This window comes from Anolis carolinensis, chromosome 1, assembly GCF_035594765.1.
Source record: "Anolis carolinensis isolate JA03-04 chromosome 1, rAnoCar3.1.pri, whole genome shotgun sequence".
In the NCBI taxonomy this organism is placed as follows: Eukaryota; Metazoa; Chordata; class Lepidosauria; order Squamata; family Dactyloidae; genus Anolis; species Anolis carolinensis.
The window spans coordinates 39,899,399-39,916,822 of record NC_085841.1 but is presented as its reverse complement, the minus strand read 5'-3'; the positions used below and the strand labels follow the sequence as shown (position 1 = coordinate 39,916,822).

The 17,424-nt window shown below is 41.2% G+C and overlaps 1 protein-coding gene across 1 annotated transcript in view; it reads right to left on the bottom strand.

Moving 5' to 3' along the window:
* xdh (xanthine dehydrogenase) overlaps positions 1 to 17,424 on the bottom strand; it is a 73,086-nt gene that overhangs the window by 49,637 nt on the left and 6,025 nt on the right. The window contains exons 2-9 of the mRNA XM_003216063.4: positions 12,267 to 12,324; positions 11,128 to 11,224; positions 9,831 to 9,939; positions 7,656 to 7,782; positions 6,998 to 7,059; positions 6,447 to 6,515; positions 4,465 to 4,533; positions 2,013 to 2,099 (exon numbers count right to left, since the gene is read on the bottom strand). Coding sequence (XP_003216111.1) covers positions 2,013 to 2,099; positions 4,465 to 4,533; positions 6,447 to 6,515; positions 6,998 to 7,059; positions 7,656 to 7,782; positions 9,831 to 9,939; positions 11,128 to 11,224; positions 12,267 to 12,324 — 678 coding nt within the window. The remainder of the gene's footprint in view (positions 1 to 2,012; positions 2,100 to 4,464; positions 4,534 to 6,446; positions 6,516 to 6,997; positions 7,060 to 7,655; positions 7,783 to 9,830; positions 9,940 to 11,127; positions 11,225 to 12,266; positions 12,325 to 17,424) is intronic.

Here is a 17,424-nt window from a genome sequence, read left to right as displayed (position 1 = left end):
ACACACACCAGAAGCCCATGGATTCACCCCAATGTGGGGAGAATCCATCAGCCTTTGTGATAAGGTCATTAAGACATAACCAGGAATGGACAACATACAGGGCTGTTGAGTGTTTTCCAGCTGTATGGCCATGTTCCAGAAGTATTCTCTCCTGACGTTTTGCACACATCTATGGCAGGCATCCTCAGAACCTCACAACCTCTGAGGATGCCTGCCATAGATGTAGGCGAAACATCAGGAGAGAATACTTCTGGAACATGGCCATACAGCCCGGAAAACACACAACAACCCTGTGATCCTGGCCATAAAAGCCTTTGACAACACATTGGATAACATACAATTTGTGTCAGTTTGGGGAAATCCTTAGAAACACCCCATGATCTCAGAGAAAAATTGCTAAAACATTGAAAATTATACTCCAGGAAGAGTAATTTGCCTTTTAAGCATGTTAGATGGGTTCCTGCACTCCTTATCTGAGACTTTTTGAAACATAAGCCAGCAGCCAATACTCTTTTATTCAGGCAGACTTTTAGCAACTGTTGCTGAGAAAGGTGTTTTTATCAAGTGGATGATGCATTTTTCTTTCTTCTGTTAATGTGTTTTAGGCTAATTTTGCTGACGCCATTTATTTGTTCCAATTCCAGTACATTCACTGAATCAATTGTTGAATTCTGAATAAACATTTAGGTAAATCCCAATGAATTAATGCATCTCCTCTGACATTCTTATACAGTCTTTTGTAGGTCTCCTTAAGTTCCATATTTAAGAGAGAAGTAAAAAACATTCACTAAATAAATAATAAGGCCACTTAGTGAGTTTTATGGCTCAGTGTGGACGAGATCCTGGATCTCCCAAATCCCATTTAAATACTGTAATAATTATGCCACACTGTCTCTGAAAGTTCACAATGAGGAGTCAGTTCACAAGCACAATAAAAAGAGTAAATCCCCATGTCTAAGATTAATTTATGTAAATCCCTGTGTCTAAGATTATTTTCTTTTTTAGACATAAACCACTCCAGTCTGAAACAAAGTGTTTCAGAAACACCTCATTGTTTAATGTTCTTGGTTATACATTAATTGGAATCTGACAATGAACACAATCATTCTATTGTGTGCCAAGATTTTCCAGAAAGATTAAAGGAAGGTGAATCAAGAGTCCTTAATTTTCTTATGGTTGTTGATATAATCTGTTTTTCTATGTCTGTCTCTCTCCCTTTCCCCCTTACTCTCATTCTATCTTTCTCTATATGAGGTATATGTACTTCAGCACTTAAATGAGTGACAAGAAGAGGTAGAAATAATATTCACCATCTATTTTTAAAGAAGGGGTGTGTTGTTTCAACTAAGAGTGGACAATCCATCCTATTTTGCAATGGCCCATAATTGCAGCCCATTTTAAAAAAGAAAGTAAGTATACAGGGAACACACAGGTTGGTTTCAAGGTGATTAATGCTCAAGGAAGGGCTACGCAGGTGGCAAACAATGCTGACACTCCCTGCACAACTGTTTTAAAAACAAATTGTGGTCTTTCTCTTACCACCACACTGATGAAGTAGAATAAGACAGCAGTAGTAAAGGACCCCATCTGCTTTAAAAGCCTATTGATGTGCATGCATCTTGTTTATCAGTTTAGCTCTTCCCAAAAGCTTCCTGGAATACATTCACTTTGTAAACAAGAATTGCCAGAGTGGGGGACTATGTTAGTTGTCTGCAGAAAAAATAACAGTCCTATCATACCATAAAAGGCAATACGTTTTATTTGGCCTAAGCTTTCATGGTTGTCTATCACAAACTTGTATACACATCTGCCAGGTATATGGCAGATGTGTATACAAGTTTGTGGGGATAGGCGTGGAGGAATGGGAATGCAACAGGCCATTAAAATTACATTAAGCAAGGATATTAATAACAAGGCTTCCTTTTGTGCATAGTTAATTTCACGACAAAATGCCCCCTGTGCTTTGTTGAAAGAACAATGCCAACTTTTTCTTACGCCATGTTATCACCTACCAACAACTCTGGGGGAAAGATAGGCTCCTGTGTAGGGTCTAAAGGCTGGAACGCAGATGGATTGAACAGAGATGTGGATATCAGATCCTACGAAAGATAAAGTGTCATCAGTTAACACAGCTCTCTTTTCTCTCTTAGAGCACAAGCTCTAAGATCCACAGGGAAGGGCCTTCCCTCACTTCCACCACCGTCACAAGCATGGTTGGTGGTGACGAGGGAAAGGGCCTTCTCAGTGGTGGCCCCCCAGCTCTGGAACTCCCTCCCTAGGGAGATTGGATTAGCCCCCACCCTGACCACCTTTCAGAAAGGCCTGAAAACTTGGCTGATCCAATGTGCCTTTGATTAATCAGTTTCAACATGACTTGATTCCCCTAGCCCTAACTTAATATCTGACTCTTGCACTTTATTATCAGCCCACCCGTGTAGTATACTCTACAGGCCCTGCCCAGCTTTTTCAGCTCTGATCACGCCCACTATGTCCGACTATTGATTGGTTGTTATTGAGTTCATGATTTTATGATGTTTTATATGTTTTTAGATGGTATTTTATTGTACTGTAAGGTATTTTATGTTGACATGTCTGTAATTTTGTTTTACCAGGCTTGGTCCCCATATAAGCCGCAAGTCCCTTCAGGGAGATGGGGTGGGATATAAGAATAAAGCTGTTGTTGTTGTTGTTGTTGTTGTTGTTGTTGTTGTTGTTGTTATCATTATCATTTTCCTTACCACAGAGGACCCTTATCTTATACAGGCATATCTCAGTTGGCATAGTCTGCAGTAAACAATCAATAAAGCCTGAGCGGGGAAAGAATGGGATTCTTCTCAAACCAATCTTACTATAGATCAGGGGTCCCCAAACTTTTTAAGTGGAGGGCCGGTTCATGGCCCCTCAGACTGTTGAGGGGCCGAATTATCATTTGAAAAAATAATACAAACCAATTCCTATGCGCACTGCACGTGTCTTATTTGTAGTGCAAAAAACCCTCAACAACAATTGTTTATTTATTCATTTATTAATTTACTACATTGATACCCCACCCTCTCTCACCCCGAAGGGGACTAAGAACGGCTTACAAGTTGTATGTACATACAATAAATTATATTATTAGCATAGCACAATATTAGCATTATATATTACTATATTGTACTATACCACTATACTGTAATATTATTAGTAATATTACATTTAATATATAATATGCAATTAATATTATTATATTACACAATATTATTATATTGTATTATTATTATTAGCCACCCTGAGTCCCCTATTGGGTGAGAAGGGAGGGGTAGAAATACTGTAATAAATAAATAAATATTGTATTATATTATATTATAACATTATTATCAATATTATATAATAATAATAATAAAAAAACTTTATTTATACCCCGCCACCATCTCCCCAACGGGGACTCGGGGCGGCTTACATGGGGCCATGCCATTATATGTATACACAATATATGATATTATTTGGATTGCACAGTATTAGTAAATTAAAGAACAGTACAATATTTAAAAATAAAAACAATTTTAATCAACATACTGTGTAAAATCAGGATTTCAATGGGAAGTGTGGGCCTGCTTCTGGCCAATGAGATAGTCAAGCTAAGTAGGATTGTTGTTGTGTCTTCAAGTCATTTTGGACTTTGGGAAAGCCTACGTCTAAAACTGAGGGTGGGGGCCAGGTCAATGATCTTGGAGGGCCGCATCCGGCTCCCGGGCCTTAGTTTGGGGACCCCTGCTATAGATGTTCATACACCAGTCTACAACAGGCAAGGTAAATTGCCATCTTGGAAGGAGCTTCCAAGAGGTCTACAGCAGAATTAAAATATTTTTCTCTTTTATTAACTGAAGTATACTTGTACATAAAAACTCATTCTTTAAAAAATCTCATCATGACTAACCTTAATGAGAAGAAAAAACCATCATTTTAATTGCCCTAGAAATAGAACCGCAACCATTTACTACAACTGATTGACTTGTTCCTTCATAGTTCCTGTCCCTAATTCCAAAAACTGCTTTTTAATTTCCCAGGTGGCTTGGCTTCCCTTTGCCATGGGATGTTGCACTTAGATGTCACCGACCTCCCACATGCCTGCTTCTTGCTCTTACCAAGTAGGGTGATTGGGGAAATTGCATCACAGTGACGTAGCAGTGGTGTGTGATGGTTTTCACACCAGGAAGGTGATAAATCCATTCATGATTTTAATGTGAACTTTAAAGGCGCTGAAACTATCTTGGAGCTGGGTTTCAATATTTTGGACAACTCCTATGAAACGCAGACAAAAGCTAAAGGCACGCTTACCATGCAGCATGGAAACCACTATGTCAGTGTATATAGGGGGGTTATTGAATAGTTGGATGGATAGAGAGGTAGTTTTTATCTATGCTTGATTATGAAACCACCGAACAGTGGTAATTATCCTATTGTCTGGAATGCAGTACTTACTGTATTATCTTCTTTTCCATTCATGCAGCAACCTGAACCATTGACTAATTTTTTACCACACCCCTGATCCTAATGGGAAAAGAAGCAGAACAATAATATTTAATACAGTGCTATGAAAAAACTGAACCATTTCCCAGGCATTTAGATGAAATTATGATTGTTATTACTTTCTCCATCTTTAATCAATATTGATGAAGTTAATTCCAAGTGAGCTTCCCACTTTTCACAAAACATTCCTCATTTATTCAGGCCATGTCCAACAATACTGAATTAAACTAATTCAAAATCCATTCCCTCTTTCAGGGGAATCTCACAAATTTTAGCTTTGTGAGGGAGTAATCAGATGTTTCTTTACAGAAATTATCCAATATAATTATAATTATTGCTTTATTTATTTACATCCTGTCTTTCCCCAGTATTGAGAGTCTAGAAAACATCTGGAATATTACAAACAGGGCAGATTTTGAAACACCAAAATGCCTTTTGAAAGCAAATTTCATACTGGGCATCAAAATTAGAAGGAAAGAGATATCAAAAGGGGGCATCAAAAAGACAAGGAGCAATAGAAAAATAGAGTGACCTCTTGTCGTTTTCAATCTGGCTGAAAATTAACCTGCATTCTGTGATAGGTTCCTCAAAGAAATGAGATCCATGATATGAGAGGAGGACCCAGTCCACACCGGTCCACACCCCATATTAAAAGATTAATATCTTGTTTTTATATTACATATTTCCTCCTGTTCATTCACAGCACTTAGTATGGTCATTCCATGATATCTGCTTTACAGGACAGGCACAGACCAGCTTAGCTTCAGTAATAAAGCAACACTATACATGATTAGACTATTTTCAGCCCCCTACATCTCCTGTGGAAGGTTGTGAAACATCCCTTTTCTGTTAAATGCTTGTATTCAATCTATAGTACAACAGAAAGCTCTTGTGCAAGCTTACATGACGTCCTCTGGCTCTGGAACTCTTCAAGCAAGGACTGTACTGATTACAATTTAAATGCTAATTAGAGCTGTACTGCATGATCTAGATTCCCAAAAGTCTAGATACTCAAAAGGCATGGTGAATGATACACTTAGTGAAAAATCATCATCCCTTTTCATAAGAAGACATCAGGTGACTTCCTCCTCTGCTCTCATGACTTTTATATGAATTGCTGAGCAAATATGTATAACAGTTAAACTTTGACTACATTAAGTGTGAAATCCTATGACTTCTTCGATCAGGAGCAGATCCCACTATGTTGAATTGTACTTACTGCCGAGTGATCACATATAAAATTGTACCCTGATCATTTCCGAAATCCCCGGTCCAACTGTTAAGGCCATTCATAAGCACATCAGAATTTATCTACAAAGTTAAATTGATTTCACTTTGATTCTCAGTCACAGGAGAATCCTTGGAAACTCTGTTTCTAAGATTTCTGGAAAATTTTAGGTGAATTCCAATTATTTTATTATGGGCAAGCTGTCACACATTGGCCATCAAGGGTTGTGGCATGCCTATCCACACCTCTGTGAATGGAGCGCATTCACTGGCAGGAAACAGACCCTGAGTCCAAGCTAGAGTTATCAGCTCTCGCAGCCTGGACAGTCATTGGAGCAAAGGGGAGGAATCTCAATGCAATAGCACTGGCTTGAAAGATATGTCCACACATATTTTCCTAACTTCTGAAACATGATGAGTTGTTTTTGTTTTTTTCATTTGCTCTTTGCATAGCATACTGTGTGCAACTATGGATGATGCTTAAGATATCATGCTTAATAACATCACTGGCAATTGCCCCTCATAACATCAGAATCCATAGGTCTCAAATGTTGATCTTGGGACAATTCTGGTCCGGGAAGCCTAATCCAAGCCAGCATAACTTTGTCATGTCAACACACAAAGCGGGTAATTCAAAACAACATTTGTCTTCCTCTCAAAAATCTTTAAGGGGTTTAGGAACCAAGCAACATACTTTACAAACTCACCATGTTATTTTCCTTTCCAGCCATACAGCAACCTAGGCCATTACCATTTCTCTTACAGCATCCCCAATCCTAGACAGAAGGAAATGGTTCAAAAGAATCAGCTTCCTAAATTGATATTATTTCAATATTTTTAAAGAAAACAACCTATGGCCCCCAAGAAGGTGACAAAATATAACTCCCATCATTGTTCATAATGTTACGTGAAGCATTGTTCCCAAATAAAAATTCTGATCCCCAATGTAGTTTTCCTTTAGTCTCCAAAAGTCTGCCATTGCAGTGAAGCTTTGGCTGAGCATTTAGAAATAGGGTTTATACATCCAAACATGAAAGAAATAGCCTGAAGGTCAAATTATACTTATAAAATTATACAGGATCCATTGCACAACAATGGTCCTTAATAACAGATTCATTATGAGACACATATGCACACACATACACCACAGTCATTGTCTTGTAATGGGGGACTGTCCCATAATACAGTCCCCAACAAAAACTATGCTGATCCTAACACAAATCTTTTCTATATTGGGGCCATTTCCAAATATCCTTACCTTTGCAAATGTCCGGTACCCCTCCAAAATAGGCCTGTATCCTGTACAGCGGCAGAGATTTCCTGAATTGTGCAAGCAGATTGTAAAGATTGAGTGTCACAAGTGAAACAGGAAATGGGAATCTGGGGTTGTTGGTTTTATTATTATTATTATTATTATTATTTGACTATGAGCTACCATAGAAGATACCACACTTTGCATGTAAATAGGTATTTCATCATGAAAATAACAAGGGTTCTGAGATTTTTAGGAAGATAGAACTTCATTGTAAAGTCACCACACCAAAACTCCCTACTACCACATACTATAAAATCCTATTGAATGTTCATGTCACTGTCTTTTATATGCATTCCTTTTTCTGTTGCTAATTTGTGCATTTTGCCTAATTGGTTCAGTGCAGACAAGGTGTCTATGAGGATTGGTAAATTTTATCCAGTATTTTCCCAACTTATATGTAATCATAGGATTTTTTCTAAATGATCTCACCAAAAAATGTAATAACTATTTATGTATAATGACTTTATGTATTATTTAATCTTTTAATACCCTACAGTATATCAAAAGGGAGAAGATTTTACTCTCTTAAGTTAGTCGGGTCATTTGAGTAGAAGGTTAGAAATGGGGCTGGACAACTCTACTACATATAAACAGTTTTCACCTTGAAAAGCATCTTCAATCTCTTCCATTTTGGGTTCAGGTTGATTGCGAAGAAGGGTGTACATGGACATGACAATGCCAGGGGTGCAGAAACCACACTGTGATCCATGACTTTTTGCTATTCGTTCCTTCGGGGAGGAAAGAAGTTTAAGTTTGTATCAGCCTATTCTACATAATCCTATAATAACAGTTTCCTAAACCACTTTTGATGATGTGTGGATGAATACATTTTTTTTTCAAAATGGGTAACCTGAAGCAGGCATAATGTTCTGAGATTTAATTACTTAAGTGATAATAACAAATTACATCTACTGCAGTATTTTCAAAAACAACTGTCTTGTGGCATATTTAAAAACCAACTAATTGATTATGGCATAATTGATTATGGCATTTTTCAGCATTTTGGCATTTTTGATTATGACGTTTTAATGGACTACAGTTTAATTCACTAGATACAAAAAGTGTACACTTGTGTTACAGATAGAAGTGTACATGGTATACAGTGGAAACAGAGAAATGGAACACAGAATGTAGACACACCAATGACTGCTTTGTGAACAGTCACTGTGAATAATTGTTATAATTTATATTTTCAACATTTCTGTTTCCTTTGACGTGTGTGTGTGTGTGTGTGTCAAACACATATAATTCAGGATGGTGCCCACATACATTAAAATAGAAGGCTTCAAGCAAGATGTTAAGAGTGGCTCTACACAAACAATAAAATCCATTACAAAGCCATCTTGAGGTCGGGGTGTCTACAAATCATACATCCCCCAATATGCTCTATAGTACACGTCTGGCTGGAAGCAGCTACTTTTTAAAAAGCTTACTGGAAATTCTGGATCAAGCCATAAAATGTGTAGGCTTGTGAGGACAGGGCTAGTGCATTCAGGGTTGGAAACCAGAAACACAACTTGCCAGAAGGTAAACAAATGCCTCCCACATGGAGAGGAAACCACAATATTCCTATGGAAACACTTAGTTCATCCCCTCTCCCCCAGACAAGATAAGAATTATTTATTCTTGTCTGCAGAGGCATGATCTGATGGGCAGCATCATGTTCGATAGGGCAAGGCAGGACACAATAATAAATATATTCCTGCTTTCTGATTGATCCAAAACCATCAAATCTTTTTGGCCACTATCTCAGCCTCCAATTGATTCCTGGGGTACCTGTGTAGGTGCTCCACAAAGAACTGGGTATCTTTTATTGAATTTCTGATGCAATTTAATTGGTGTCTAAAACTGCCCTAGACGTTCTAGACACCCTCTGAAATTTGTGATATACCACTTTGCACTCTATGCAAGCACCAGGCTTCCCCAAATTGTATATTCATTCTCTGAAATTTCATCATGAGACATTGGTAGTGATTTAACCATCACAAACACAAAACTCCTGTGCGCAATGTGTAGACACATACAGGCTACTGTGCTTCTAAACATTATTTTGTAGGGTTGTTGTATGTCTTTCGGGCTGTGTGGCCATGTTCCAGAAGCATTCTCTCCTGACATTTTGCCCACATCTATGGCAGGCATCCTCAGAGGTTGTGAGGTATGGATAAACTAAGTAAGGAAAGGAAAGAATATATATATATATCTGCGTAGAGTCTGGGGTGTGGCAAAGGACCCTTGCCACACCCCAGACTCTACACAGATATATATATTCTTTCCTTTCCTTACTTAGTTTATCCATACCTCACAACCTCTGAGGATGCCTGCCATAGATGTGGGCGAAACGTCAGGAGAGAATGCTTCTGGAACATGGCCACACAGCCCGAAAGACATACAACAACCCTGTGGTCCCGGCCATGAAAGCCTTCAACAACACATTATTTTGTAGTTTAGATGCATCCCCAGTTCCATCAAATTTACTGATATAGCTTGTGAGAACCCGGGAGAAAGCCTTCTTGATTGCTGCTCCAATCTATGGAACTCTCTTCTACAGGAGGCTTGGTTCTCCTCTCCCTGGTCTCCTTGTTTCAGCAGGCAAAGACCTTTCTATTCAAACAGACCTTCAGTTTGTAAGATAGTTTTCAGTTATTTAAAGTTAATGTTTAAAGTTATTTGTATTTTTAAAAATAAATTGTATTTCAAAATGTTTTAGCTATGTTGTTTTAATGTTTGGGAAAAGCAGAATACAGATTTTAAAAATAAAATAAAATACTAAGCGTACCTGTACTGGGTGCAGCCTTGTCTTTGTGTTTCCAATGCCTTCAACAGTAGTTACTGCCACATGATGAAGGGCACAAATAGGGAATAAGCATGCATTTGCAGAATAGTTTCTAGAGTCATGTATTAAGGATGTCGTTCATTTTGTAACATGGGACAGTGCCCTTAAATAAGGACAAGGAGATAGTTATGACTACATACACATTACCTAGATGGGAATCGATCATACTGAACAACACAAATGTTCATGTAAATATTGTGGTCAAATGTGCAAGGTGATGTCAGAAATCTAATTAACCATGGCTTTAATCCAAATATGTCTGCAAAAGCCTGTGTCACTCATTTACAGAACTGATGACAAGACGCATTCCCACCGACAGCACTCAAAAACAGACACTGCACATTGAGATCATATCAGATACATATGTTCTCATTATTGTCTCATCCTTGTTGTAATAACTGCTTTCACATATATGTACCGCCCTTTTCATAAGAACAGTGTAGAACTGTTTCCAGTGAAAGACTACACAACTATTATTATTACACACAAGACTGTGAAAACCATGTCCTAGGCATACAGACAGTAGCAGTTTATTCGTGTCTGCAACTTGTGAATTGTACAACATTGTACAGACAGGTCAGCCTGAAAGAAGTTAAACAACACTATGAATAAGATTTGGAACATGAACTACTTTTCTTTATCATTCTGTGAAACTCTTAGCAATCCTAAGACATTTGTTGTTGGGTTTTTTTTTTAAGGTAAGAGTGTTACAATGAAAAAGAGGGGAAATGAGCTATGAAAATGGCACTGTGATTTCTTCAGAGTTAAATCTTTCCCTTTCCAAAGGGGAGTCATGTTTCACCTATTCTAAACACTAAATGGCACGAAACATTGTCACGTAAAGGAAACATTAATATGAGGTAACAAACCTTTGCCAAAGATGTAATGGATTTAATAACCAGTGTTCATATTTTGGAATTATGATAGAACAAAACGCAAAACGCCTATATGTTTTGTAAAATGAACATTTGTATCAAGATAACTAATACCTTCTTCAATTGCTAGAAAAACCAAATTGTTATTTATGTCAATAGCACCAAAGTTGTTATCAATACACAACTGTGTAATGCATTGGAAAGATTTCTTGTTAATGGATCCTTCTGCAATCTGGAACTAGTCTGAGAAAGAACAGACTTTGCATAATAAGGGGTTTTTTTATCCATTAAGTATCTGTCCTCAGACACTTGCTCTACATTTCAATTTCCAATTTCCAATTTCTCACACATGGTTCGAAGGATACATTATTTTCTTTTGGAGGTTGTCAAATCTGGAGATCATAACTGTGCATGCGCCACATCCACCTTCTCCACAGCCCAGCTTGGTTCCACATAAGCCCACTAACAGAATTCAGGTTAAGGAAAATGCACTGTCATGGCAAGCGAAATGCATATAAGTAAGTAAATAGACACTCTAATGGTCCTCATAACAACCCCAACTGTGTCACTAGAAGTGCAAAGGGATAGTACAAGGTATTTAGATTGTTCAAGACAACCTTTTGGATGCTCAAAATACACATATTGGTGCCTATTGGATAGCAAGGGGGAAAAGAAGGCAAAAAAAGGAGAAGTAAGGAAAATAGTGTTCATCAGGAAACTGGTTTCTTAATTCCAAAGTCAGATTTCTTCTGTTTCAGTTATAATGGTAAGTAGCTCATCTTATTTTCCAGCTAGAATGGAATATAATCTGCATGAGGACATATGACATTTGGGCTATGAGTGAGATAGGTACAGTCACCCATTGCTTGCCATGTCATGGTTATCCTCAAATCCTTTTTCAAATCTTTCAGGTTGGGCAAAGGTTCCCACATAATCTCTAAGATTTTTAGGTAAAGTTCACCCCCCCCCCCCCAATGCTCAACTGCTTAGGAGTTTCCAAAACAATAGATTTGTCTACTGCATCTTCAACCTCTCTCTTCAAACCCTTAATTTTCCTGGAAATTGAAACTGGAAGTGAATGCAATTTTTAAAAACAATTGTGATTCTTGACCAGTTTTTTTCACTGAAAACAACATTTTATATGCTGGCTTATATGTGTATAGGGAGGTTGTTCTCCCCTGATTTAGAGCAGACCTGCACAATCTGTGCCCCCCCCAGTGCTTTGAACTTCAAGCTCTCAGAATTCCTGACCTTTGGACAATTGGCTTGGACTTCTGAGAGTTGGAATCCCAAACATCTTGAGGGACACGGGTTGTGCTGGCCTGATTTGGGCCATCATTCTTCTAAATGAGCATTTATTAAACGTAATTCTGACTAACTCAGGAACAAGATGTGCCAGTGCTAAATGTTCAGATTTCAGTTAAATTTTAAGATTAATCAAATGAGAATGATTAATCTTAACAATTTATCATCTCTAGCTGCTTTGCTGATTTGTAATGGATACATTTCCTTCGAAGATAAGTCAACAAAGTGGTTTCTGGGTCCACATTTTTCTCCACCACCTGAAAGACAAGAAATATCACTTCTGAAAATCTGTCCACATGCATATGCTACAGTTAGTATTGAAAATAAGTTAAATGATGCCATGTAATATTTCAGGAAGTCAGACAGATCTGGCATTTGCCGGTTAATCATCAAAATCTTCAAGTACATTGACAAACAGATCATTCCTGCATAAGCCATAGGTACATTATTATTGTACAGTGGCATTTACCATATAAGCTCATGTATAAATCAACCTCACGTAGAAGTTGAAGGCAGGTAAAACTAGCACTGTCATTTTCTCATCGAGGCATTCAAATAGGCCAGAAATAGCAAGAGAGAGTAAATTATGGTAGTAGCTTCTTTTAAGTTTCCCTAAAGCTCTTGATTTTGTCACTTTATCCAGATAAAAGGGTAATTCCCTTTTTTATAAGAGTTAAGGTACAGTATTCACATTGACCCATGGGTAAGTCAATCTGGTTTTTTGGCAATGATTTTTTCCACTAAAAAAAATTAGGGTATATAGAGTAAGTATCCATGCCACATGGCTGTCATATGTATTTTTGTTTGTGTTGATGTCTATTATTGGAAAAATATATACAAATTCTCTTAAAGGCATGATGTTCCTATGGAGATTCTCGCTTGAGGGCTGGCTAGAATCAAAGAAAGTGTAAGTGGGTAATATTTAACTGGAAAGTATTCCTAGAGAACTGTCAGCCTATAGAAAAGCCAGTATGATGTAAGAGACCGGTTTGAATGCTGGACTAGGAGATGTTGACAAGCTGGAAAGCGTCCAGAGGAGGGCGACTAAAATGATTAAGGGTCTGGAGAACAAGCCCTATGAGGAGCGGCTTAAAGAGCTGGGCATGTTTAGCCTGCAGAAGAGAAGGCTGAGAGGAGACATGATAGCCATGTACAAATACGTGAAGGGAAGTCATAGGGAGGAGGGAGCAAGCTTGTTTTCTGCTGCCCTGCAGACTAGGACACGGAACAATGGCTTCAAACTACAGGAAAGGAGATTCCACCTGAACATCAGGAAGAACTTCCTCACTGTGAGGGCTGTTCAACAGTGGAGCTCTCTCCCCCAGGCTGTGGTGGAGGCTCCTTCTTTGGAGGCTTTTAAGCAGAGGCTGGATGGCCATCTGTCGGGGGTGCTTTGAATGCGATTTCCTGCTTCTTGGCAGGGGGTTGGACTGGATGGCCCATGAGGTCTCTTCCAACTCTACTATTCTATGATTCTATGATTCTAGGACTCTGGAAAAACAGTATTCAAATTCCCTCTCGGACATGGAAATCTATTGTTGACCTTGGGAAAGTCACAAAGGACCTTGCCACAGGTGCTGCCAAAATTGGAGAGAATTGCCGTGTCCCAATGGCAGTCACGCAGGGGCGCATGGGGACCTGTCACCCCATGGCCCGTTCTGTCATGGCTTCCCCCCTGCCTTATCACATGGGTAAGCCTTTTTTTGGCGCTCAACCCATCTTTCCTTCTGGAAAGACAATGAGCCTGCCGTTGTCTGCTGTCTCCATTCTATTGGCAGTGGCAGCACTTCAGCCACGGATCTGCCCCGAAAGTAGTTACCCAGGCAACACAGGAGGGTTCCTGTGTTGGCAACTCCAGTTCTGGGTGGTGGAGGGAAGCTATGCGCACTGCGCAAACACCTCATTTCCCTCCATGTGATTTCTGGCCAACTGGTGAAACAAAACAGAATGAGGTGAGGTGAAACAACCGCCTCCATGCCTCGCCATTAAGAACAACGCCGCTGCTACTGGCCACCACCCGTGTGTCAAGGTCCTTAGATATCTAATGCTTATTTTTGTTTACAAAGATTTCTAAGATTTTACATGAATGCAATAAACATTTCTGCAATTTGAAGATTCTCAATAAATATGTCAAAATATTTCCACAATTTGAATGGGAGCAAAAGCAAAACTATGAGATTTGACCATTTCCAGTCCTGAAAATGGAGGTATTTCTAGAGTTGTGGATTCTCAATCTGTATATTTCCACCCAACCAAGAATTAAAGTTGATTAATTCTGCTTAGTTTTATCTGTTTTCTTGAGCATTGAAACTGGAGGCATTGTACTTTGAAACTTTGCCCTTAGGTTAAATGAACAAAATTATTTCCTGCTTGTCTTCCTGGCTGTAGGGCATTGAGTTCTCTTTTGTTATTAACAGATTATATAAGTACATTTCTTTGGTGATTTGATCATGTGCTTCTGCATATTATCATTGGATAAATGTTTTCATTAATGTTTATTTAGCCTAAGTTGGCAAGAGAGACAAAAGACTCAGCTCACTGACTCTGATGATTTTATTAAAAGGGGATAAGACATATTCAAGGGTAACAGGTCTATCAAGTTGGTTAATGCCCTTGGGATAAGAGTCCATTCTGCAAAAACACAGCACATGGTTTCAAGGCAGAATGTCCAAGGTTCAATCATCTCTAGGTAGGGATTTAATCCTGTCTGAAATCCTGGAGAGTTGTCGCTGCATTGATTAGTGGTATAATTCAGAATAAGACAGTTTCCTTTTTTGTATTCAGAGGGAATATTATTTTTAGTACCTTCTCCTGGGCAGAAAAAAACTCAAGAAATGTTTTTGTATGACCCCAAGTCAGCTCTGATCCATCATAGTCAGAGGAGGGTCCTCATTGCCTTACTTAGGCGGAATTATGGGACTTGTTCAGGGTGGATTTCCACAGCCAAGCAGGGACTCAAATGTATTCAAGCATTAGACGAGGACTTCAGGAAACCATTCCTGAAGTCCTAGTCCAACACAAAAAGCCATTACCCTGGAATGTGGTACACGACATTTCATTAAGGAGGGGTTACTCTTCCTCAGTTCTTAATTGTGGGCTTTCCTGAATATACCCAACAACAGAAGGCAGATAACGGTCTACATGGGCTCTTAATGTAACATGGAGGGCATTTTCAACAGCATAGCTACAATTCTAATGCAAACATTGTCTGACATAATTAGTGCCCTGCTATGCAATACATTAAGCATGCTAGGCTCCATTTCTTTTGTTATCTTTGCACATACAAACAGCTGAATGACCAATTAGAAGTGAAGTTACAGCAAAAGAGGGAGGACACAATTTTAATTTTTTATCCCCACACTCAGGGCCGGCCCCACTCATGCGGCAGCTGACGCCGCCGCCTCGGGCGCAGGCCCGGGGGGGCGCCGTCAGGCTGGGCGGGAGGCGGGGCACCGCCCTGACGGTGCCCCGCCTCCCGCCCAGTGCGCCCTGGCCCGTCTGGCCTGCTAGAAAAGGCCAGACGGGCGAGCGGGAGTAGCGTGGGAGGCGGGGCCAGCTCTGACGCCGCTCCCCCCCCCCCGCCCAGCGTGCCTTGGCCCTGCCTCCCACGCAGCGTGGGAGGCGGGGCCAAGGCACGCTGGGCGGGGGGGGGGGGAGCGGCGTCAGAGCTGGTCCCGCCTCCCACGCTACTCCCGCTCGCCCGTCTGGCCTTTTGTAGCAGGCCAGACTCAGCGGAGGTTTCTCCAGGCCGCGATTGCGGCCTGGAGGAACCTCCGCTAAGTCTGGCCTGCTACACAAGGCCAGACGGGCGAGCGGGGGTAACGTGGGAGGCGGGGCCAGCTCTGACGCCGCCCCCCCGCCCAGCGTGCCCTGGCCCCGCCTCCCACGCTGCGTGGGAGGCAGGGCCAAGGCACGCTGGGCGGGGGGGGGGAGCGGCGTCAGAGCTGGCCCCGCCTCCCACGTTACCCCCGCTCGCCCGTCTGGCCTTGTGTAGCAGGCCAGACTTAGCGGAGGTTCCTCCAGGCCGCAATCGCGGCCTGGAGAAACCTCCGCTAAGTCTGGCCTGCTACACAAGGCCAGACGGGCGAGCGGGGGTAACGTGGGAGGCGGGGCCAGCTCTGACGCCGCCCCCCCGCCCAGCGTGCCCTGGCCCCGCCTCCCACGTTGCGTGGGAGGCAGGGCCAAGGCACGCTGGGCGGGGGGGGGGAGCGGCGTCAGAGCTGGCCCCGCCTCCCACGTTACCCCCGCTCGCCCGTCTGGCCTTGTGTAGCAGGCCAGACTGAGTCTGGCCTGCTACAAAAGGCCAGACGGGCGAGCGGGGGTAGCGTGGGAGGCGGGGCCAACTCTGGCCCCGCCCCCCCGCCCAGCGTGCCCTGGCCCCGCCTCCCACGCTGCGTGGGAGGCGGGGCCAGGGCACGGGGGCGGGGCCAACTCTGGCCCCGCCCCCTCACTATTCGCCCTGGCCCCGCCTCCCACGCAGCGTGGGAGGCGGGGCCAGGGCACGCTGGGCGGGGCCAGGGCGCCGGTGGCGGGGGCGCTTTTCAGCACCCCCGCTTTACATAAAAAAATATCTCCGGCCGGCCCTGCCCACACTATAACCTTAATAATAATCCTCTTTGAAGTTGTGGCATAGGGCTACCCAATCTCAGATCCTGACCTCTTTTCTCTAGTCCTTAGGCCAAGGGCAGAAATTTTGGAGTGGGAGCACAAACCTGAAAATTGGCCTTGTGTTTTTAATTTTAATGACATTCATTCTGGAATTGATGCTTCCTGACATTGATGCTTAATGTTTTATACTTAATGACAGCATCAAGGCTGACTCTTTGTGGTATCGTTCTTGTTACATTGATAGGGTATCGTAAGAGGTCATCCCGAGGTCTCAGAATTTGGCTCTGAAACTCTAAAGTCTGTTCTAATCCTGATCTTGCAGTCATAGCTGCCAATATTGCCTCCTGTTATCTGTATCTGCTTGAATTGACAATTGTCCACAGGTTCATAATGTAAAAGGAAAAAGCTTTGACCTTGATCCTTCCTATAGCTATTTCAGTTTTAAAAGCCTGTTACCCCAAACTAAACATCAGAGCTTGAAAACATTATTTTTGGACTACAATTCCAAGAGTCTCCCAGCCAGCATGCCTGCTCCCTAGGAAGTCTGTGAATTGTAGTTAAAAGAATAACTTTACTAAGTTTACTGCATATTTAATCTATTGCATCATCAGAGCTTTATTCATGCAGCATTATTATTTTTTAGAAAGTACTCCTCATTTTGCATTGACAGCAGCATGAAATGGACACTGGACATTGAAGTTCAAAGAGCGGGCAATAGTGGAGGGATTCGCCAAGCAGTGTGGTAAATT